We start from the raw sequence: 23,460 nt of genomic DNA, 5'->3' as shown, positions 1-23,460 counted from the left end.
TGCTGACTTGGAGAAGGAGGAGTTTCACATGAAAACAAATGTGGAGTGGGTTGTAGGGTGGTGGCTGAAGGGGAGCAGAGCAGCAGTTGTTGGAAGAGGGGCACCGGGGGAGTTGAGAGGTCAGGGTACAGTCAGGTCACCGTCTACGTGGTGGGTGATGTCATCAGGAGGATGGCAGAGGGTGTGGGGTGGAGAATGGCTTTGATAAATGACAGGGCAGGACCTGTGAGTCCAGTACCCACACACACGAAGGTGGAGAGGGTTCAGGCTTATAGGCATGTCCCAAGTCCACGTCAGCCCACGCGTGGGAGGGCCAGACCCCCATAACACAGGGTTAGGCAGCGTGCCTGAGCCTTTTCCCACGAGTCTTTCAGCTCTCCCTCTTGAGACCACTGCGGATGGCAAGTCCATCTATGAATTTTAGGCTCAAGAGTGACTCTTCTTTCCTCTCATGGCTGTGACCATAGATTGCCCCAAACCCCAGAAGAAAGGGACCAGAGAGCAAGGGGAGAGTCAGTGGGGAGGGATTGTGGGAGCTAAGTTCTGCCAGCCACTTTCATTGAGCATTTCTAGGATGCTGTGAGCATAGTGTGTGTGTGTGTGTGTGTGTGTGTGTGTGTGTGTGTGTGTGTGTGTGTACTGGTACTAGGGCTTGAACTTAGTGCCTTGTGCTCTTGGTTGGATTTTCCCCTCATGACTGGTGCTTTACCATCTATCTGAGCCACAACTACACTTGTGGCTTGGTTAACGAGAGAGAAGAGTCTCACAGATTATTTTTCCTCAGTTGGCTTCAAACTATGATCTTCAGATCTTGGCCTCCAGTGGTTGGAGTGTGGCTTAGTTATCTAGCCAGTGAGTAAAAATCATCAGGTACCAAGTTCAAGTCCTGGTATTGAACCTTAAAAAAAAAAATCACAGTCTCTTGAGTAGTTAGGATTTCAGATGCAGTCACTTAACACTCATACCAGGCCATGTGAGGTGCTTTGTGCTAGGTGAAGGAGGTGGGGCTTAGGGGAGGTGCCAAGGTGGCCGAAAGCCTGGAGAAGGTGACTGCTGATGGCAGCACAGCTGGGAGAGCCAGTGCGATTCAAAAAGTGCTCCCCGAGCACTAGCGGCTCACACCTGTGATGCCAGCTCCTCAGGAAGCTGAGATGTGAGGGTCAGGGTTCGAAATTAACCCAGGCAAAGAAGTCTAAGAGAGCCTTAGTGCCAATGAACTATCAAAGAAGCTAAACTAGAGGTGTGGCTCAATTGGCAGAGCACCAGCTGTGAGCAAAAAATAGCTGAGCAAGAGCATCAGGCCCTGAGTTAAAGCCCAGTAACGGCACAATCTCTCTCTCTCTCTCTGTCTCTGTCTCTGTCTCTCTCTCTGTCTCTGTCTCTGTCTCTGTCTCTGTCTCTCTCTCTCTCTCTCTCTCTCTCTCTGTGTGTCACATACACACACAAGTGTTGTCAACCCACAGAAGTGGGTGAGGGATGGAGAGTTTCTTAAAGTTTAGACCCTAGCACAAAGTGGCAGAAACTTCTGATATCTTATAGGTTGAGATTCAAGATTTTTTTATTTTTTCTGTGCTTTTTGCTCAAGACTAGTCCTCTACTACTTGAGCCACAGCTTTGCTTCTGATTTTTTTTTTGGTAGTTCATTGGAGATATGAATCTCACAGACTTTTCCTGCCTGGGCTGGCTTTGAATCATGATCTTCACATCTCAGCCTCCTGAGTAGCCAGGATAATGGGTGTGAGCCACTGGTGTCCTGATGAGCTTCAAAGCAGTAACCCAGATCTTCACCTACCCAACTGGGCTTTCTCCCTTCTCCTTCCCAGTGCATGCACTTGTGCATCTGCACATGCACACACACTTGCATACACACACACACACACACACACACACACACACACACACACAAGTGCAAATGAGAAGTGAGGAAAGGAAAATCCAATGGAGACTTGAATTCCATCAGCAGAGGCCAGGAACTTGTCTGCAGAGTGGCCAGGAAGGCCCAGCGCAGTGCCTGAGAGAGGAACACTGGATGGGAGAGCACTGGACACTGAGTCCCACTGCCAAGCAGACTACCTGTGATCTAGAGGAAGAATGAGCTAGGAGCCTGAGATCAAGTCCCAAAGGTTGGCCAAGGGTCCTGGAGAAGCTTACTTGGAAGAGAGAAGCTGCGGGGCCACCTGGAGCGCTTGGCCTCAGGGAGGCCGAGCAGAGGGCAGCCTCTTGTCCATGCAGAGCTGAGGATGGCAAAGCTGACAGCTTCAGGAGCAGCAGGCCTTAGCTTCCTAGATTTTGTGGTATGAGGGTCCTGGGGCCCTGCCCAGGGCCTTCCAGCTCTGATGTGTGAAGATTGCCTTGGTCCTCTTGCAGCCACAGGGCCCTCCCTGCCCGGCTACCCTTTCTGCTGGAGGGGAGGGGACAGTCTAGGCAGGTCTCCCTCCCCCTGAACTTGGGCCTTTTGGCATCCTGGGCTAAGTGACATAAAGGAGGGTGAGTGTGACTCTTGTCAGGTCATCTCCCGGGCCCTCTGCCCAGGGTCCAGTTTTTCTCACAGAGCTTCTCCAGGAGGTCATATCTCAGCCCAGGCTGCGTCAGCTCAAGTTCAAGGTCAGGGAAGTAGAGTAGGTGGGGGCAGAGGAGAGGATTTAGCAGTCCTTGCCCTCTGCCCATAACACAGAGCCCTTGTAAGAAGCAGTGAAGGGAAGCATGAATCCAGCAGGGCCATCTTGTCTGTCCTGCTGGCCCTGGTGGAGAGGTGTCTCAAGGGACCTATGAACAGGGCAATCCTCAACCCCACCCTTCTCCATGATAATAGTAAACCCAAGGAGATTTGGGTACTAGAGGTCACAGGTAATCTGGAGGGGTCAAGGGTGGAGGGAGGGAAGGCTGGGCAGCAGCAAAACCCTATTAGTGCAGCTTTGAACCTGGTATGGATGAATTCCTGGCACCAGTGTTTATCAGGAAACTCACCAAGACTCCTGTCAGGAAAAGGTAGTAAAGGGTAGAAACTGGGCTCTGTGTTTGGGAGCCAAGGATCTTTGGGCAGGTCCTGCTGCTGTTCATAAAAGCAAATGGAACTGGTGCTGGTGGCTCATGGCTATAATCGTAGCTACTTGGGAGGCAGAGATCTGAGGACCATGGTTCAAAGCTAGCTCAGGCAGGAAAAGTCCATACGACTCTCCTTTCCAATTAACCATCATAAAACCAGAAATGGAACTATGGCTCAAAGTGGTAGAGTGTTAGCCTTGAGCAAAAGAGCTCAGGAATAGCATTCAGGCCCTGACTTCAAGTCCCAGTACTGGAGCACACCGACTCACATGCACATGCACGCACACACGCGCGCACACGCACGCACGGAAGCAGGAGAAAGATAAAATAGAAGCCGATTCCTTCCACCTTTCCTTCCTTCTCATCTCATGCTTCGCTCCCCAGCCCGGAAGGGTCCCAGCTGGCTTCTCTGAGGAATTTTTAATCAGACAGAGACAATGAGCCCCAGAGACCTTGAAGAGAAAGACCAGGGCGGATTTTAATAACCACTCAGGGCTGCCTTGTGTGGTCTAAAGGAAGGAAGGATTACTCAGAGCTCTGGGGTCTGGGAGAGTTGGGGAGACAGACCATGAGGATGCGGGGACGGGGCACGAGAGGAGAGCACAGCCACCTCAGCCTTGGGGGATGGGAATTCAGCCTTAGGATGGGGTGATCCCAATCTGAGGCCCCTTGAAGAGTTGAAGCAGGGAACCGAAGGCAGATCACACAGGTCTGGTTCACTGCAGGGGCAAGGGGAAAGGGGAGGGTGAGCAGGGGGCTGGGAATTTGGAGGGGAGAACCCACAAGAAGGCTCTCCAAGTAAGATGCACCCCATGTGTTAGGTCAGACTCTGTACCCTAAAGCATTAACGTTGGTAACCTGAGGAACTGCTTTCCCCAACATGGCACTGACAGTCTGTTAGGTGTCAACAAATAAACAAAAAAGCTGGAAGGGTTGGGAGTTTGGCCTAGTGGTAAGAGTGCATGTAGACCCGGGTTCGATTCCTTGGTACCACATACATAGAAAAAGCTGGAAGTGGTGTTGTGTCTCAAGTGGCAGAGTGCTAGCCTTGAGAAAAGCCCAAGGAAAGTGCTCAGGCCCTGAGTTCAAGCCCCATGACTAGCAAAAAAAAAAAAAAAGCTGGAAACCCAGGTGCCATGGTTCAAATCTGTCACCCTAGCAACTTGGTTCAAGGTCAGCTTGGGCAAAAAGTTCGCAAGATTCTACCTCAGCTCTCACAGCCTCCAGGTGTTCTCTCCACCCCTGCTTTCCTCTCACTACAGGAGCACCACATAAACCAAAGACCCACGTTGTCCCACAGGAGCCCCCCATCCTTTTCCCAAGACATAGAGACAAGAACAGAAAGGCCAGAGTCTCTCAGGTAGCAGTTGTGGGCAGCTATTTACTGAAGCAGGCAGGGCCTCTGGGTCAGCCAAAACAGAGATCTTGGTAGCTGTGAGAGCTGACAGGGCCTGCAATACAGCTGGAGGGCCTGCACCACACACAAGGGCACATGCCACACGCCTATGAATATTCATGCAGTTTCTCCTATTTACTCTTTTACCACCCCCACCCCATGCACAGGCAGATCTGCCTTTAAATCAGTGAGCACATGTCACTGTCTTGCTGCTAAGGCAGCAGTCCTCCAGGCCCCTCCCCAAACACACCCAAGCTGTTTGGAGATGAGCCGCCCTTCCCAGTACCCACGGCGTCATTAGGACATGCAATGACAGGAGCTCACAGCTGCATAAGGGATTAGAGAAATCCTGGAGGGCGGTTTCAAGGGTAAAGATGGGGGTGGGGCAGGTTGTTAAGTTCCCATGGCAGCCTATCACATTGCCATAGCAACACAGCTCAGCCTCCATCCTGTGGAGATCCTGGTTAGGTAATGGGTGGGTGGAACACTGGTGCTTCCCTGGAAGTTGGAGGTGGTGGGGAGGGGGTGTGGAACCTAAAATTCCCCCTAGGAAAGCAATTTCCACCTTAGATAATGCAGCATGGGCCAGGGGGACACTGAGATCATCAAACAGGGCTAAATTGTCTTGTGGGCTAGATGGTAAATTTCCTGGGGATTCTCTATTGACTCTTCCTTACCAAACTTTCTCTTTCCCAGCTACTAAATCCCCAGGAATGTAGCCCACTGACAAAACTGACTGACCTTTCCTTGATCTGCACCCCAGGTGGTGATTCAAGGCGCAAGCCTGTCCCCTGAACTGCCTGAAAATGCAGTCATGACCATGACATTGGACTGAGAGCTACTGGGCTTGCCAGTCATTGGCTGTGTGCCTCTAGGGAGCCATTTTTCTTTTCAGACCTTAGCGTTCTGCCTGTTAAAGTGAGAGCAACTGTCGATCAAACAGGGACTCATGACAACATTACAGGAGTAAAGAGAAGCAATAGCATAAAGTACTGGACAACCCTGGACTTCTGAAAGAGCCCAGTGGGCCCCATCCACTGTGGCTGCTCCTGTACCTGGGTGTCTGGGAGCCAAAAGCCCCAGCAGAGACTCAATTAGAAGCCCCAGAACCTTAGTAAACAGGACAATCAGAAGTTGGCATTGTCTTCCAGGTTCAGCCGCTGAGGTGGCTGAATGATAATTCTGGGAAAGGTATTCAATGGGACCACCCAGTGCTCCGACCACTACTCTTAGTGTGAGTTGTAACATTTCCCCCAACCCAATATGCATCCTTCTGCAGAGAGGAGTCTAGAAATGAAGAGAACTGTTTCACATTTTTGTTGTTGTTGTGTGTGTGTGTGTGTGTGTGTGTGTGTGTCTGCTGGTCATAGGTCTTGAACTCAGAGTGTGAGTTTTTTTTTCTCTCAAGGCCAGCACTCGACCACTTGAGCCAAGCTCATTTCCAGCTTTTGCTGATTAATTGCAGATGAGTCTCACAGACTTTCCGGTCTGTGCAGACTTTGAACCTTCTTTCTTAGATCTCAGCCTTCTGAGTAGCTAGGATTACAGTACAGGGCTGAGCCACCAGTGGTGGCTAGCTGAGATTTTATGGAAATTTGATGCTGTTCAAATATTCAAACAGCATCCAATCTGAGCTCTTCTGTTCTTTGTAATTCTTTTTTTTTTTTTGGTGGATCATGGGGATTGAACTGGGCCTGGGCGCTGTCCCTGAGCTCTTCAGCTCAAGGCTACCACCCTACCCTTGAGCCAAGCCACGTTTTCTGTTTTCTAGAGGTTAACTGGAGATAAGAGTCTCAGGTCCTTTTGTGCCGGGGCTGGCTTTGAACCTTGATCCTCAGATCTCAGCCTCCTGAGTAGCTAGGATTACAAGCATGAGCCATCATGCCTGGCTTGTTGTAATTCTTTAAAGCATGATTGTTGTGGCTGAGATGCAACAGAGTGGGGCGTGGGGCTTGTCTCTTCAGCTCCTCTAGTTTGAGAAGTACCAAAGACATCACCAAGTCAGCCAAAGATGCACTGGAAAAGGAAATGATTGCCCTGTAGCAGCTTGCAAAAATTAGCCATGGCCAGACAGGGCTACTCAGGGGACTGAGATCAGAATGTCGAGCCATTCTGGGCAGAAAAGTCCCGGTGAGACTCCAATGAACCGAGGTGCAAAAAGCAGAAGTGACACTGAGCCTTGGCTCAAGTAATAGCGTGCTGGCCTTGAGCACAAAAAGGCTCAGGGACAGAGCCCTGAGTTCAAACCCCACAAGCAATCAACCAGAAAAAAGGCACAAATCACACCCCAGTGAACTGGCTGCATTTCTTTAATGCCCATACCATCCTCAGGGTCCTGGGGTCCCCGGGGCCCAGCCACAGCTCCGCTAGCTCCTCTGGGCTGGGGTCAGAGCTCATGGCCGGCCCCTGCGCCGGCCTGGCCCGCCGCTGCCCGGCGTGGCGAGCCGCTTCCCATAGCGCAGGCCAAAGGAGTTCCAGTTGTAGGCCGCCAGGTCCTTCTCGCGCTGCACCAGCACGGCGCCCCGGGGTGCAGGGCTTGGCCGGCTGCGCGGGGCGCACAGGCCTGGCCGCTGGCGTCCCAAGGAGCTCTGGCCTGGTGGGCACAGGGAGGCCTCCCGGGGGCTCAGCGCGGCCCGGCTGAGCTTGGCCTCTGTGCACCCCAGGCCCTGCGCCCAGGGGGCCGGGCCCACCAGCCGATGGCCTAGGACAGAGAGCACAGGGAGGTGAGGCCGGGGGTCTGGTTGGGCAGGAAGTTTGGGGGCTCAGGTCCTCCTCCCGGGCCTGCCTTTAGAGAGGAGGTGACTCCGTCCCCACCATCCTTCTAGCAGGGGGCGTTTGGGCCATTTGCTCCTTCAACAGAGCTTTGATTTCGAGTGATTTCTAGAATCATCCTAAAGCGCTTTTGTATGAAACGACTTCCTTTTAGGAAGCAAACAGGCTGGGATTAGGAAATCAAGAAAAGCCACAGTATTTAGAGGACTGGCAGCTCGGCCCCTCTTCTGGCCCCAAGCCTGGTCCCTTTGTTCAGCCTCAGCATCCTGCTCACCCCCTTGGACTGGGAGTGCTGCTGGGACCTGAGGCCAGGCTCCTCCATCTCCTTATGTCTCAAGTGCTTGGAGCAGTGCCTCAGTCCATGCTTGTTAAATATATAAAAGCCAACGAGAAAGTTGGAATAACAGAAACCAAGGAAGTGGAGGCAGGGCGCTGGTGGCCTGTCATCCTAGACACTCAGGGGGCTGAGGGTCCTAGCTGGACCACGCAGGGTACATAGGTCCATGCGTTCTTACCTCCAGTTAACCATACACACACACACACACACACAATGGAAGTGGAGCTGTGGCTCAAGTGGTAAAGCATGTGACCCTGAGCAAAACAAACGTCTAAGGAACAGGAGGTTCTGAATTCAAGTCCCAGGACTAATATATATATATATACTCATGAAAAAAGAAAAAAGAAACTGAGTGAGTCGGGAGTTTGGCCTAGTGGTAGAGTATTCGCCTAGCATGCATGAAGACCCAGGTTCAATTCCACATACATAGAGAAAAGCCAGAAGTGGTGCAGTGGCTCAAGTCATAGAGCTCTAGCCTTGAGAAAGCCCAAGGACAGTGCTCAGGCCTTGTGTTCAAGCCCCAGACTGGCAAAAAAAGAAAAAAAAGAAAAAAAGAAAGAAAAAGAAAGAAAAAAGAAAGTGGACCAAGTCTATTGTGCCCTCTAACCTCGGTGCTGCAACCTGGTCCCTAAGAAGGACTGACACCCACAAATGAGCTGCATTGGGGCTCAATGAAGACCAGACAATATCTAGGTCACCTTAACTGGCTCACCTCCCCTGCCACCCAAGTGTAATTTCTCCCCTTGGTTCTGAAGTCTTACAAGGCTCATTTGGAGGGCACTTGACATGCAAGGGCTCATTAAGTTCACTATATTTGTTGGCAGGAAAATAGGCCGACTGGCTCTGAGTCGGCAGTGAGTCCAGTCAGTTATGGCAAAAGCTAAGTGGAAATGAAGGCAGGAGTGTGGGTGGGTGTGTGTTGGGGGTGAAGGACGGCCTTGAGCAGGCTCCTCAGTGCCCCAATTGGCTCTGGGGAAATGAAGTATGGCCATGGCCTAGACTTCACAGTAATTTGTCAGTAAGTCTCCTCCCACCTTGCCCAGGGCCTGGCTGGGATTGGAGGATCCCAGTGACATCACTCAGCAGCAAGAAGGCTGCTGGGCTACTGTGAGGCCATTGGCCTGTGCTATGCTGTTCTCTAGAGCAGCCCCCTTGCCCCAGAAAGAAGACACCAAGCAAAGCACATGGTGTGTATGTGGGGTGGGGTGGGGGTGGTCTGCTCTCCTCGGGGTGTTTTATGGGCATGTGTGCAAAGTGTGTCCTGAATTCCACAGCAATTAAGTATAGGTTCTAGACTGACCAGAATGCCGATGACCAAGAGGATTCAAACCCTCACTGTGGCTTAAGGGTCCATACTGCTGCAACCTCATGTTGCTCAGCAGCTATGTTCTTGGGGTGTGGTGGCTCCTGCTGTGATTCTGTGGTATTTGGCTGAGTGACTTTGGGGTGAGGTCGGGGCTTGTCTGTTTTGCCACTGAACTGGTCCCCAGAGAACTGCAAAAACTGGCGGGCGTGAAGCACTTGTGATTAGGTTGTCTTTTTTTATTTTCCGTGTTCCATATCTGAGCTAGTAGGTCAGAACAACTTACATGCTGGCCACTGCTGGCTCAGGCCTGTGAGCGTGACTACTCAGGAGGTTGAGATCTGAGGATCACCGTTTGAAGCCAGCCTAGGTAGGAAAGCCTAAGAGACTCTTATTTCCACTTAATCACCAAGAAGCCAAAAATAAAGCAATGGATCAGGAGGTTGAGCACTAACTAGCCTTGAGCAAGAAAAAAGCTCAGGGACAGTGCCAGATGCTAACGTCAAGCCCTAGAACTGGCACACGCACACAAAAGTAAGTTGCATGCAAAATTGCTTTCCAACATCTGCACAGAGAAATGGCCACTGCAGAGCAGAGAACATAGTGTGTAGGTCTTGGTGGCACCTGAGCATAGGTCAGGTTCCTGATGTTCACTACACTGGTGAGCCATCACTCCTCCACGCCTCACTGTGTGTGTGTGTGTGTGTGTGTGTGTGTGTGTGTGTGTGTGTGCGCGTGTGCGCGTGCCTTAGGTGCCAATCAAATGCAATGCAAACTGCCTATCAGCAGGCTGGCTACATCTAAGAGGCAGTCTCATCTTGCAACCTCTCTCCTGTCCCCTCTCCCTTCCCAGACAATGCATACCTAGAGTTCTAGGATTCTCCACAGGTGCCACCTTTGCCAGCTCCCCAAAGGAGGTGGCACAGAGGAAAAGCAGTAGCTTCCAAGGAATCAGGGAGCCCATCCTGGTGAGAAGCAGCAGGTTCTAAATGTGTCCTGAGAGAGAGAGAGAGAGAGAGAGAGAGAGAGAGAGAGAGAGAGACGGGGCAGGGGGGGAGATCAAGAACTAGGTCAGACACAGAGTTAGACACAGAGTTAGGGCTGGGTGCAGGGGCCAGAGCCCTGTGTAAAAGGGAAAGCGTGGAGGAGAAAGCTCCTGCCTCAGGGAGAGATAAACGGAAAAACCCAACAGAAAAACAGGATCAAAATCACTGGCACAGTGCAGTCAATGTGGAATTCGTGCTCGGGGAAGCTCTCCAGGAGGGCTTCCTGAGGAGGTGAGGATAGTAGAGACATAAGAACGAAGGGGTGGGGCCAGGAGCCTAGCCTAGCCGTAGAGTGCTTGCCTAACATGCACGAAGCCCTGGGTTCAATTCCTCGGTACAACACACAGCACCGGAAGTGGCACTGTGGTTTAAATGTCAGAGCCCTAGCCTTGAGCAAAAGCTGTCCAAGGACAGTGCCCAGGCCCTGAGTTCAAGCCTCAGGACTGGCAAAAAAGAAAAAAAAATGAAGGGAAGGAAGGAAGACCCTAATCAGGCAGAAGGGGCAGGGTGTTCAGGTTGGAGAATGGCCAGGATTCCAAATTGCAGGTTTTCTTGATGAGGGTGCTGAAGAGAGAAGCAAGACATGCTATGTATGGTGAGAGTGAGGGTCAGACATTTTCTTTGGCGGCTGAGCGCGGGCTCTGCTTCCTTCCTGCTGGGTTCTGCATATAGTCACAGCTATCTGTCCTCCCTCCCCTTTAGAACATATCTTCCAGAATCTGGCCCTGTTTCCTTCCTGCTAGAATAGGAACTCAATTCCTTATCATTTCTAGGGGGAAAATGAAGAAGGAGGCAATCACCTCGCTCTCTCGGAGCCCTTTGCAACCTTGAAGATTGTTATTAAATTGCTCTATGGCCTGTAATTCAGGGGCGAGAAAAGTTGTTCTGTGATTTAGCAGGTCAGCCATCTGCACAGTCCAGAGCACAGCTCAGAGGAACTGAGCTGGCTTTGTCTTCTTCTCGTTGGGAGGACCTGTGTCTCCTGAGCCTCATCTGCTCCTTTCCTCTACCATCTCGTGTTTCTTTGCTTTCTCCCACCCCACGTCTCTCTTTTTTTTTGTTGTTGTTGTTGTTCCAGTCCTGGGCTTGGGCTCAGGGCCTGAGCACTGTCCTTGGACTTTCTCAAGGCTAGAGCTCTACCACTTGAGCCTCAGCACCACTTCCGGCTTTTTTTTCTATGTATGTGGTACCAAGGAATCGAACCTGGGTCTTCGTGCATGCTAGGCAAGCACCTTAACCACTAGGCCAAACTCCCGGCCCAACGTCTCCCATTCTTAAATCCAATTTCTCTTAGAAAAAGTCATATACACTTTGAGATTGTCCACAATTAAAGACAATCTTGGCGGTTGGGAATATAGCTTAGTGGTAGAGTGCTTGCATGAATGAAGCCCTGGGTTTCAGTCCTCAGTAACACATACCCAGAAAAAGCCAGAAATGATGCTATGGCTCAAGTGGTTGAGTGCTAGCCTTGAGCACAAAGAAGCTCAGAGATAGTGCCCAGGTTCTGAGTTCAAATACCAGGACTCCTGCCTCTTGGAGAGGCAGGAGCACTGCATACTAGGCAAAAAAAATGGTCCTGGCCAGGTGTCTGTCCATGAGCAAAGGGTGGGTGAGTAGCATTTGTGACCATCAGCTCCCAGCAGAGCATGGCCAGAGGCATTCCTCTATGTGGTCCCCCCCTCCATGGTTTTCCACTCCCCTTGCCGCCACCTTTGCAGGACGTGGGACAGGGCAGATAGATAAAGGGTCCTGACCCCAGTCAGTACTGGACTCAGGCCCCAGCTCTGCCTTCGGTGGACATGAGCATGTCTCTCTGCCCCCTCCCCACACCTCACTGGCCAGGTCTCTGAGTGTTTGAATCAAACCCTCAGAGTGTTTGATGGTGGGATACACCGCCTTGTCTGCAGCTGGGGGAGGGGAATGCAATAGAGGCAGGATTCCTGCATTGGACTAGAAGACAACCAGCAACAGCATTTCACGCCCTGGGCACCCAGGTGCTGGGGTGTTTGGCAGTCGTCTCTGGAGTGTCACCCAGGTTCGGGGCTGGGGCTGGGGTACACAGCAGTGCCTGGGTACTGGCCAGGGCTGCATTCCTCCCACCCTGCCCCCCCGCTCTGTGGAGGAGCTGTGGCTTCCACCTGGAGCCATTGTTGGGGCCAGGCGGGCAGCTGGGGCTGCAGTGGGGTGTTCTGGCTGCTCAGGACAGAGGCCGGTGGTGAGGGCAGCCCGCTGGGTCCTCCCCTTATAGTGTTTCCACTCCATGCTGGCTAGCTCTCTCCACGCCCTCACATGCAGTGTGTATCACACACACACACACACACAGCATTCCACATACCACACACACTATATACACACTACACAATGCAACATACACATCATACCACTCACACCATACCACACGCCACACCCCTTACTGCACATGGGACACACACGGGTGCACACACCACACCACGTGCTCATACTACATGCACATGCACCTACGCAGGAGGCTGAGATCTGAGGATCGTGGCTCCAACCAGCCCAAGCAGAAAAGTCCATGAGACTCTTCTATCCAATTAACCAGCCAAAAGCCAGAAGTGCAGCTGTGGCTCAAGTGGTAGAGCACTAGCCTTGAGTGAAAAAAAACGAAGGGATTGAACCCAGGCTCTGAGTTTAAGCCCCAGTACCCTCCCCCCCCCCCAAAAAAAAACAACCAAGTAAGCTTTTGAAGTGGAGCTGCTTCCTCTGGGAGCTCCTGTTGAATCCGTGAGCCCAAGGCATGCCCCAGATCTCTCCAGAAGCTTCTGGTGCCTCATCCCAGCCAGCTTTTCCCTGCTGCATTTCTTTCCTCCACAGCAAGGGAGAGCCCTTGAGGTCTGCGAGGGTCCTCCATTCAGGAACACAACCAAGTCCCAGAGGTCACTCTGCATCCCAGATGATCCGCGGCCCGCCCAGAATCAACCCCAGCTTGCCCACTGCTTAGGTCAGTCCTGGGACAAAGCCCAGGCCGGCTCCCCGGGCTCCTTGGGGCAAGGCCGGCCCGTCCCCAAGTGCAGGCGCCCAGCATACTCACCCTGGCCCAGGCCTGTCCCTCAGGAGCTCTACAGAGATGTTGCAGAGGGGACAAACACCAGAGGGAGGGCGCCAGCTTCCAGGCGCACTCTCGCCTGTCCCTGTCACAGCTCCTTTTATAAGGCCAGGGTGATGGCTGCAGGAATGAGCCCACTTCTGCCTCTTGCCCCAGACCCTGCTAAGAGAGCTCCACGCCCTGCACCTTCTTGCAGGCTCTTGTGACTGGGGCCAGCTTCCTCCTTCCCCTCCTCCAGAAGCCCTCCAGTGCTGGCAGAGTTCCTCACCCATTCTTTCCATCCTCCTCCACCCTCTCCCACCCTGACCCACTCAGCCCATAATCTGCTCTGCCCAGTGGAGTGGGCAGCTTCAGGATGTGTGTGTGTGTGTGTGTGTGTGTGTGTGTGTGTGTTCCCTCTGGAACAAGGGCCACAGACACACCCTGTCTCAAGTGCACAGGAAGAGGAGCTGGAGGATGAGAGGGCAGGGCACAGTCTGACCCAGGAGCTCAGAGAAAACTAGGTCAGCTTCAGCTCAGGCCTCCCTCAAGAAGGCAGCTCCCAGGCTAGGCTCTGTGATCTGGGGAGAAAGGGGGTGGGGGACAGCTTCTCTGCTTTTTCTTTCCCTCTGTCTTCCCATAGTTATTGACCATTTGTTCAGGATTTTGAGACAAATATGACATGACAGGATCCAGTTGGAAAGACAGTTGTGTAAACTGTTTGCTGGGAGAATGAAATGGTCGCTGGACACCTGGGCAGTGCCAGGGAGCCCAGGGAGTACTGCCAGTTGCGCTATACTGCTTTGGATTGCTCAGGTACAGTATCTCGAGGGCAGACAAGTTTCCCCACCCCTACCTTTAGGTCCCACTGAACCACTGTGCACAGACAGAGAGTATCAATGGCTGGTGAGGAAGGCAGCTTGCACTGACGTCAGTCTCTTTTCTTTTTAAATTGTGTTGGTAGTGGGGCCTAAGGGCTGTCTCTTAGCTTTTTCTCTCAAGGCTGCTGCTCTGCTGCTTGAGCCACAGTGCCTCTTCTGGTCTTCTGGGGGTTCATTTGAGATAAGAATCTTGTGGATTTTCCTGCCTGGACTGGCTTTGAACTGTGGTCCTCAGATCTCAGCCTCCCAAGTAGCTATGATTACAAGCGTGAGCCATCAGCGCCTGGCATTAGTGCATTATTTACCCCGGATATGAAGGCCGCAGTGAGGAGAACAGGCCTGACCTGCAAAGGAGATGAATCCAGACCCAACAGCTGAAGTGATTCTGCTGTGGGGAAAGGGTGTGGGGAGTTGCAGACACCCCTGAAGCGGAGATTGGACTTCCTGGGCCGCAGACACCGACCACAGTCTCAGACACACTCGCAGCTTGGGGGATTTAATCTTCACCTTTCCCCCATCGGTCTGGGGTGAGGGTGTGATTCCAGCCCCCACCGAATCTCCATGGAGACAGGATCCCCGCTCCCACAGCCCCGCCAGCCTCTGTGTCCTTGGGGGTTTGAGGTCATCCTCCCTCCTGGATTTGGTCGACTGATGAGGAGTGAGTCAGTACTGGGTAGGCGGGCAGGGGAGGACGGTGGGAGTGGCCCCTACTTCCTCCATCCAAGCTTCAAGTTCAAGATGCTCATCTTCAAGGTTCAGACCATCGAGCTGGTGCCTTGAAACCTCTGGAACAGCTGTGGAAGCCATGAACCATTACGCCAGACAAAGCAGGGGGAACGCTCTGGAGAGCCAGGCTATTATGGGGCTGGCCTTGAGGGCAGCTGCAGACAGGGGTGGAGTGAAGGGGGGATGTGCCTGGCTGGCAGACACAGCAAGGTGCTGGGTGCCAGGGATGGGAGGAGTGGGGGGGTGGGGGCGAGGGGAGGGGGAGGGGGCCTGGGCATCTCAGTGAGCTCATGCTTCAGATGCAGGGATGACACTGAGGACCAGGGCAGGCTCTGCGCCCTTCCAGAAACCTCAGCCACGTTCTGGCTGGGATATCTGGAATTTGTGAGTCTTCATTTCTTTAGTTCTAACAGGGAGCAGCTGGCAGTTGCCCACCTCTCCATTCACACCTTAGCACACCTGCACCCAGGTCCTGCCCCCCGCCCCCCACCACCTTGTCTGGCTCTTGTCTGATGGAGAAAAGGAGCAGGGAAGGCCTGGCGCCCGTGGTACACATCAGTAATCCTCACTACTCAGCAGGCTGAGAGCTGAGGACTGCGGTTCAAAACCAGCCTAGGCAGGAAAGTCTGTGAGACTCTAATTTCCAAGTACCCACCAAAAAATCTGGAAGTGGCGTTGTGGCTCAAGTGGAAGAATGTCAGCTTTGAGTAAAGAAGCTAAGGGACAGTACCTCACCCAGAGTTCAGCACACACACACACACACACACACACACACCCTGGAGCAGGGAGAGGAAGAGGACTGCAGGCATCTGGGTGTGGGAGAGATCCACTTCTAGTTCTAGGGCTCCCCCCCCACTCTCTCCCCTTCCCCCCACCAGGACCACCCCCCCCCCCCGCATGATCTACTTACTGCACTCAGGAAGGGGATGTTGGAGGCATTGCCCAGGAAGCCAAAAACCACAGGGAAGAAGCCCCTAAGGTCAGAGGGAAGAAAAGGAACAGGGTCCATGCTGGTCCCAGGAGAGGGGAAAGCCCATGGCTCAAAGGCTCAAATGTTGGCCTCTCAGAGCCTTTGGGGATTTGGGGTACACTTGGCTCTGTACCTCTAGTTTGGAAAGGCAGCATAGTGATGTGTGTAGAAGCAAAGGCCCTGGGGCCAGATGTGTTCAAACCTTGACCTAGCTGCTTACTGGGGCTGTACACGTGGGCAGCGTCCTTCACATCTCCAAAGTTCAGTTTCCAGGTATAAACCGTGGTTAATAATACTGGTGACTACATCGCAGGGCCTTGCACACAGCCATGCCTAGGAGATATTTGTCTGTGTGACTTGTGAATCTCATGATAAGCATTATTCTAGCCTGATGCCCTCTTCTCCCTGGACTGGGTGTGGAGCACCAGGCTGGCCAGGCCCTGGGAGTTGGCAGTGGTTGGAGGCCATGCTCATGTTGGCACTGCCTTGGGTCTTCACATCTCCCGGTAGGGGCCACCTTTGCCCACGTGTCTCACTCTTCTCAAACACACTGGCACGGCCGACCAGAGCCCATGCTTTGTAGGGCTGGGAAGCAGAAAGGCTGCTGTGGAGAGGGAACCCTGAATTCTGGAAAGATCCGCCGCGTATGGCCTGGGCCCCCCTCAGGGGCTGTGTACTCACTTGAAGAGCCTAAAGAACCCGTAGGTTTCCAGGAGCATGCCCAGAAGGGGCCAGCGCAGGAGCACGATGGCCACGCCCCCCAGGAAGAAGCTGGTGCCCTGCAGCTTGTGCCGCTGGAAGAAGAAGGAAAATGTCCTCCTCAGGCCGATGATGAGCGAGAGGCCAGTCAGGAACAGCAGCTGTGGGCAGGGGCAGAAGAGTGTCAGGGCAAGCTACCCCCTAACTGCCCGCAGCCAGGGCCTGGTGGCTCTTCAGGACCCAGTAGAGAGGGGACAGCATCCTAGGCCCGTGTCACTGTCACTCCTGCAGGGCATGGAGAGGGAAGCGGGGCTGGCCCAGCCTTCTGCCTCCTGTCGCCAGGGGAGCTGGGAGGCAGAGTTTGAGCTTCTCTGTTTACAAAGGTAGGGATGGGCAGATGGGGGGCTGGAGTTTAGGGAGCCACAGGGGAGCCCCAGGGCCTTCCCACCGCCCACTGCACATCTCTGCCACTGCCTCCAGAGTGGCTCCTCCTCGCCCCTTTCTCTGCCTTTCTTCTAGAATGTTCCATGCTTTCCCTTCCAGACACCTGCAAGAGCTTTATCCACTCCCACGCCCATTTCCTTTCCAAATGGCCTTGCTTCCCCTTTCCCCTGAGCATGGCCCTGAGGGTCCACGCTGTCACCCCATTCGTGGGATTCAGGTGAGGGGAATCTGATTCATGGAGCCCCAGGCCCTCATCAGAGCTCGGCCTGATGGTCAGGCTCTCCGTGCCACAGGCTCGGGGTGATGTGAGTGGATTTGGGGTTGGTCTTCTGGGGACAGTGAGCTCAGGAGGGTGGGCCAGGGGAGGGTGGGGGGGTAGGACTCACATTTCCAAAAGCCAGGAGCACTGAGTCAAAGTACAGGAGAATTCCAAAGAGGATGAAGAAGACGCCAAAGACCGTGATCCCCACGCCGATCTCTGCAACACGCAAGGAGGTGGCGGTGGGAGCTGAGCTCGGGGAGCACAATGACACCCTGAGACTTTCCCTGTCTCCTGGGCTGCTGTGGCTCGGGGACACGGGGAGGGGAGGTGGACACAGAGCACACAGGGTGCCTAGCAGCTGTGCCACCAGGTCACACACTCGGGTGTCCATTCGCCACGGCTCACCCCAGCGCCTCCCTCGCCAGCCCTTGAGCTGCGCAGCAAACGTTCCCATCCCAGGCTGGATTCCTGGCAGAACACAACCATCTGTCTCTCTGTCCCACCTGTCTGTCTATCACTCATCTATCATTTATTTATCATCCGTCTTCTAATGGAGCAGCTGCTCTGACAAGATCAACGCGCATGCCAGCTCACGCCCTTCCACAAGAAGCCTACATGACCCAAGCTCATCTTGTCACAGTCCTCCCCTCGAGCCACACTCACCTCTGCCACTGTGGTAGTCACCCGAGGACCACTGGTTGCATTGATACTTGTTTTAAAATGAAACAACAGTGTAAATTCTAGATTGTGGGGAAATGCGCATAGCCTTGTTTGTTTGGATGCTGGGGTTTGAGAACCCAGGACCTCGGCATGCTACGCTGATGCTCCACCTCTTGAGCCACACCTCCAGCTCTCTATATTTTCTTTGGAGAGGTGGCTCTTCAGGTTATGAATCAGTTTGTTCTTCCATTGTAGGAGTTCTTTTTTTGTGTGACAGTCCTGGGGCTTGAACTCGGGACATAGGCACTATCTCTGACCTTTTTGCTCAAGGCTAGTACTCTACCACGTGAACCACAACTCCACTTCCAGCTGCTTTTGTGGTTGTTGTTTATTTAGTGGAGACAAAGAATCTCACAGGCTTTCCTGCCTGGGCTGGCTTTAAACTGCGATCCTCAGATCTCAGCTCCTGAATGGCTAGGATTATGGACACGAGCCTCGGGCACCTGGTGTGTTGGAGGGGCTCTTTACACATTCGGGATGTTAGCGCTTATCAAATGGGTGACTCACAAACATTCCCCTCTGTCCTGTAGGTTGTTTGCCATTGCTGGTTGTATCCTTTGATGCACAGAACTTATTCATCTTGAGGTGGTTTGACTGATTTATTTTCCCTTTTGTTGTCTGTGCTTTTAGTGTTATATCTACGAAATCCCTGCCGTCCGGTGGCATGAAGCTACTGTTACGATTTCTTCTAGGAAGAAATTTTTATAGCTTTATAGCTTTACTCTTATGTTCAGATGTTCTTATGTTCAGATCTACCGTCTGGAGTTACTTTTTGCATATGTTGGAAGATCAGAGTCAAATTTCATTCTTTTGCATGGGAATATCCAGTTTTTGCTGGGCCATTTGCTAAAAAGACCATTCCTTCCCCCATGCAATGGTTTTGAGGGCAAAATATCCCTGGACTTGTTCAAACCGATTCTGATAACCTATATCAAATTGGTGTCCTCGTATGCCTTTACAAGAGCTGTTAAAAAGCCATGGGGCATGGGGACTGTTTTGGTGATATAGAGACAGAACGAGAAAAACGCAAACAAAATGGCAAGACTAGACTTACTGGCTAAATTAGATCTGCCATGGGAAGAAAATAACACCACTGACTTCTGAGAATTAATCCTTTCTAATCAGTCACCAGACATCTTAAACAGATGAACTCTACTGCAGAAATAAGTACAGTCAGGCTCCAGTGGCTCGAGCCTATAATCCTAGCTATTCAGGATATGGATCTGAGGATCACTGTTCAAAGCCAGCTGGGGCAGGAAAGTCCATGAGACTCTCCAATAAACTCCAAAAAAAAAAAATCCTGAAGTAGATCTATGGCTCAAATGGTAGCATGCTAGCCTTGAGCAAAATGTTCAGGGACAGTGCCCAGGCCCTGAGTTCAAAACCCCAGGACCAATACACACACACACACACACACACACACACACACACTCACAAAATAATGTTAGAATGCTTCTTTTAATGTAGGTGTGGCAGGGATGGTACAAACTAAAAGGTTACGGTCCTATGAAATGCCAGTCTTTTTTGCTCAGAGAATTCACTAAGACCTCCAACTTGCTCATGATTGGCTAGCTTGCAAAATTATCACCCCCATTTTGTCTGTGTTTTTGTTGTTATGCTGATATTCAGTTTGGGCTTGAATTCAGGACCTGGAAACTGTCCCTGAGTTGGTTTTTTGTGTTTGTTTTTGTGTTTCCCCTCAAGGCTCATGCTCTACCCCTTGAGCCACAGCCCCACTTCCTGTTTACTGCAGGTTAATTGGAGATAAGAGTCTCCTAGTCTTTCCCGCCTGGGCTGGCCTCAACCCGTGTCCTCAGAAGTAGTTAGGATTCCAGGCATGAGCCACCGGTGCCTGTGATGGGTCAGCCACAGTTCCAGACTCTCAGTGGGGGAAAAAAAAAAAACCTCATTGGAAAGGGTCAGAAAATGTGTTTGTCACACAAAAGCTTTAAGACTTCCTGGGTTCTTGCTTCTAGAGTAGCTTAGAGATTTCAAATTGCCAAGCCAGTTTTTGGCCCTCAGGACAACACCAAGGCAGAGAGGACAAGGGATGGGTGTGTTGCCCTGAGGACACAGGCATGGCAGAAGATTCAGACAAAGGGGGCAGCGCCCCCTGCTGGAGGTGGCTGGAGCTATCACAAGTACACAGCAGGGAGGTTGAGGCAACTACAGGGCCGGCCTGGCTCTCCAGGGCGCCACCCAGTGAGACCTGTTTGGGCCTCTGAGGCTGCCAACTTTAGGACCTGGATGCTTTGGTTGTCTTCCTCCCCCTGGGCATTCTAGCCACTGCCAGGGAAAGCTCACAGCCTGCAGCGCCTTTGTGAGTGGACCAAGGCCAGTGCTAGCATGCACTAGCAGAAACCAAGGTCAACATCTCTGAACTTGGTTCTGGAAAGCAGGGATGGCTCCAAGGAGAGCAGTGGCTCTCCTTGAGTTTGGCCACTCCTGAGTGTGTAGTCTCTCTCTCTCTCTCTCTCTCTCTCTCTCTCTCTCTCTCTCTCTCTCTCTCTCTCTCTCTCTCTCTCTCCTTCCCTCCCTTCCTCCCCCACCTCTCTTTCACACACACATACATACACACAAATTGTTCTTCAACTTGAGAGCTGTGTGAGCCTTCTGGATAGCTGGGGTGATGCCACACAGGCCCTCTTCTCTCTACCAATCCACAGGGAAGCCGCAGTTACATTAAATCAACTATTTCTTGATCCATTGCCAGCAGGTATCACCTGATAGTCCATCTCCCCGCACGTCTGGTGTGGCTGTCCTTTCTTCTCGTGGATAGCCGAGGCACAGCCATTGAGACTGGGAAATGAACCCTCATCCATTCTTCCCAGCAGCTCAGACCCCTGTTCCATGAGATTCTCATCTCCAGTAAGTTACCACACACACGCGCACACACACGTGCACACACACGCGCACACACACACGCACACACACACCAGCAGCAGCAGCCTAGAAGCTGAGCCCTAAGTGCCCTCGTGGATTCTTGTGGTTTGAGGTGCTATACGCCACCAGCTCTCACCTGGCCAGTCTCTGTCTTGAGCTCCATATCTACCAACTGTCCACTGGACACCATCTGATGTCCAAGAGACTCGCGGGCCATACGAAGCCAGCTCCTGCCCCCTCCGGCCCTCAGCCCTGCCCACAGCCCAGGCTATCCACAGAGCGGCCTCCTGACGCTTCTGCCCCTCATGCATGGACTGATCCGCCAGGAGATTCCTCACCCCAGACCTAGCAGAGCTCACTGTGTACCACAGTACTGCTGCACACTGGTTTCGTCTTAGAGTGGCCTCCCCACTATGCCCTCTCCCCTCGACAGTCCACTCTCAACAAGCACTTCTAGTGACCCTCATTATTGTTTGTGTCAATACTCACACTTCTCACAGAGCTGTCTGCCTGGGCAGGCTTTTGACTGTGATCCTTACATCTTAACTTCCTGCGTAGCTAGGGTGATAGGCATGAGCCATTGGTACCTGGCGTACAGAATTGGTGGTCTTTTAAAAATATAAATAGTTGCTCTGTCCCCCTGCTCAGCACCAACAGTTTTCCTTCTTATGTAGATAAAAGCAAGTCCCTTACCACTGGGATCATGGCCCGCTGCCTTTCAGTGAGCTCCTCTCAATCACGCTATCCCATCACACTGCCTCCCTGAGGGTCCCCATGCATGCCACATATGCTAATGCCCCAGGGCCTTTGCACCAGCTGCTCCTCTTCCTGGAACATTTTCCTCCACATAACTGTACCAACTTGCTTCCTCGTTCCCTATAGGCCTCTGTACAAAGGATTCCTCTCAGCAAACTCCTCCTGGCCACACACACGAACAAAACCAGCAACCCACCAGGCTTCAAACTCACTGCCCCCTCACCCTGCTTTGTTTTGTCTGGAGGACTTAAGTCCATATGACAAAGTTCACAGTCACTGTCGACAGTTAATGCCTTTTAGAGGCAAGCTGGGAACAGGGCTGGCTCTTTCTAGTCTGCCTGTCCTGTGACTGGCACAGTGCTTTGTACCCCAAGAAGAGATGAGTGTGTCTGGGGAGACTGAGTTCATCATTGCATTGTGAGAAAGAGGCTTTAAATGAAATCCACAGGGCTGTAGCTCTGTCTCATCCCTGTGGGGTCCTTGGTGGGCCTGTGGACCCCTTCCGTCTCCCCGTAAGGAAAGGGAGGGGTGTTCCAGAGTGGAGCTTAGTTCTGACTATGAGAAAATCCAGGGACCCCAGGGATGTTGAAGATTTGAGTGAGAAATGGGTCTACCTAGGCAGCCCCCGCCCTGCCCCGGGTCTCTTCGGGACATCTCGGGTCCAGAATCAGGACAGGAAGCAGTCAGCTGCCTGGTGGACTTCCTCCTTCCCCGGGAACCAGCCCCAGACTGCCCAAGCGGCCCCCACCGGCTCCGGCCCTGCCGCTTGCAGACGCCCGCTCCAGTCACGGGCTCATAGGTCACATTTGTAGGTCCCCAGGGGAAGAGCCAGGCTGGGAGAGACGCACCTCCACCCCCACCCCACCCACGGCCTGCACCCCCACTCCACCAGCTGGCCTGGGCACTCACTCTGCCATTCAGTGATGGAGATCATGCTTCGGAGCCTGGGGGCTTCCGGGTCAGCTGAAGGAGGTGACAACCCCAAGACCAGGCTGTGCTCGCCAGGGGAAGCTGACCCTTGGCAGTTGTGAAAGGAGCCCAGGTGAATCATTAACTCCCGCCTCCTCGCTCCCCACACACACCTGCTGGGCGATGCCTGCCTGGCTTTCTTCCTAGTCCCCCCACCCCAACCTGAGCAGAGGCCGAGTTCACCACTCCAGTCTCCACACAACTTGGGTTCTGTGTGGAATGACTGGGGTGTCGGGGTGCCCTCAGGCTGCTCACCTGGCTCCACAGAGGGTATAGAAAAGTTGGAGTCCGCCTGTTTCTGCAGTTCTACTGAATTCACCCTGTGCTATTACACAAGCCTGGCGCTAGGGGGCGACAGCCATCAGAGTGAAAGCTGCTGCAACCTGGAGACAGGCTGGGTAAACCGCCCGCCAGTGTTCAGCAAAGCCCTGTCTGTCTCTGGGTATCGAGGAGGCAGGGTTCTGTCTAGTCCCCCTGCCAGCTGCATAGACATGGCAGGTCCTTTCCTCTGCAAGCCTGGAGGAGTAGGCAGAGGGTTTCCAAAGTCCTGCCCCGTGGAGCAGGGGTTCTCAGCACAGTACTAAGCTACTCAGGAAGCTGAAATCAAAGGATTGCTGTTCAAAGTCAGCTAGGGCAGACAAATCTTAGAGACTCTTGTCTCTAAATTGGCCAGCCACTGTCTCCTTTGTAATGCACCCTCTTCCCAGACATGGGGTTCCTGGATGACTTGGATAATCTCCGCATGGCAAATTAAACTCAGAGCTAACTATGATGAGAGAGAGGGAGAAAGAGATCGAGTGAGAACAAGAATGCTTTAGAGTAGCATTTGACCCCTCTCACTGTATCAATGTCCAGACAACGCTTCCCGGAGCATGTGTGGATTTCAGAGTGCTCACACCAAGTTTGAATACAGAAGTTTGAATTCAAAAGAAATAGCAGGCCAGAGGCATCCTGGGCAAAAACAAAACCACATGCACATAAGAAAACAAAATACCAGGGCGGGAATGCTGGAAGAAGAGCAAGGGTTGGTAGGGACTAGCGGACCAGAGATGTTTGCGTGTAACTGAGGAAAAAGGGAAGTCTCCCCAGTAAAAGCAGGGCAGTGCAAGGAAGCTGGAGAACACAGAGGAAGGCAAGGGGCCGGGAGCTCGGCCTAGTGGTGGAGGGCTTGCCTACCATGCACGAAGACCCGGGTTCAATTCATA

At 52.8% G+C, this 23,460-nt stretch overlaps 2 protein-coding genes across 3 annotated transcripts; both read right to left on the bottom strand.

The window, feature by feature from the left end:
• Positions 1-6,761: 6,761 nt before the first annotated feature.
• Positions 6,762-9,838, bottom strand: Kiss1 (KiSS-1 metastasis suppressor). The gene is made up of 2 exons (XM_090341639.1): positions 9,718-9,838; positions 6,762-7,142 (listed from the first exon to the last, which is right to left on the bottom strand). Exons 1-2 carry the CDS (start codon positions 9,815-9,817, stop codon positions 6,835-6,837), a joined length of 408 nt encoding a protein of 135 aa, XP_090197765.1. The 5' UTR covers positions 9,818-9,838; the 3' UTR covers positions 6,762-6,834.
• A 4,470-nt stretch (positions 9,839-14,308) lies between these two features.
• On the bottom strand, positions 14,309-22,296 carry Golt1a (golgi transport 1A). Of its 2 annotated transcripts, none has more exons than XM_090339939.1 (5): positions 22,196-22,296; positions 17,052-17,143; positions 16,204-16,382; positions 15,463-15,526; positions 14,309-14,620 (listed from the first exon to the last, which is right to left on the bottom strand). In XM_090339939.1, the coding sequence occupies exons 1-5, from the start codon at positions 22,218-22,220 to the stop codon at positions 14,582-14,584; spliced, it is 399 nt and encodes a 132-aa protein (XP_090196065.1). In that variant the 5' UTR covers positions 22,221-22,296; the 3' UTR covers positions 14,309-14,581. The 2 variants fall into 2 exon arrangements, with proteins under 2 accessions (XP_090196065.1, XP_090196066.1); XM_090339940.1 differs by having other exon boundaries at positions 16,204-16,316.
• Between the last annotated feature and the right edge of the window lie 1,164 nt (positions 22,297-23,460).

This window comes from Megascapheus bottae, chromosome 10 (assembly GCF_031878675.1).
Source record: "Megascapheus bottae isolate mThoBot1 chromosome 10, mThoBot2.hap1, whole genome shotgun sequence".
NCBI lineage: Eukaryota > Metazoa > Chordata > Mammalia > Rodentia > Geomyidae > Megascapheus > Megascapheus bottae.
The sequence above is the reverse complement of the archived record's forward strand: the minus strand, read 5'-3'. Positions and strand labels throughout refer to the sequence as shown.

Coding starts and splice junctions, on each gene's coding strand:
- Kiss1 (XM_090341639.1), bottom strand. CDS start 9,817: ATGGGCTCCCTGATTCCTTGGAAGCTACTGCTTTTCCTCTGTGCCACC. Junction 7,143..9,717: donor GGAGAATCCTAGAACTCTAG/GTATGCATTGTC, acceptor TCTCTGTCCTAG/GCCATCGGCTGGTGGGCCCG.
- Golt1a (XM_090339939.1), bottom strand. CDS start 22,220: ATGATCTCCATCACTGAATGGCAGA. Junction 17,144..22,195: donor CTCCATCACTGAATGGCAGA/GTGAGTGCCCAG, acceptor TGCGTGTTGCAG/AGATCGGCGTGGGGATCACG. Junction 14,621..15,462: donor ACATCCCCTTCCTGAGTGCA/GTAAGTAGATCA, acceptor TGGCTTCCACAG/CTGTTCCAGAGGTTTCAAGG.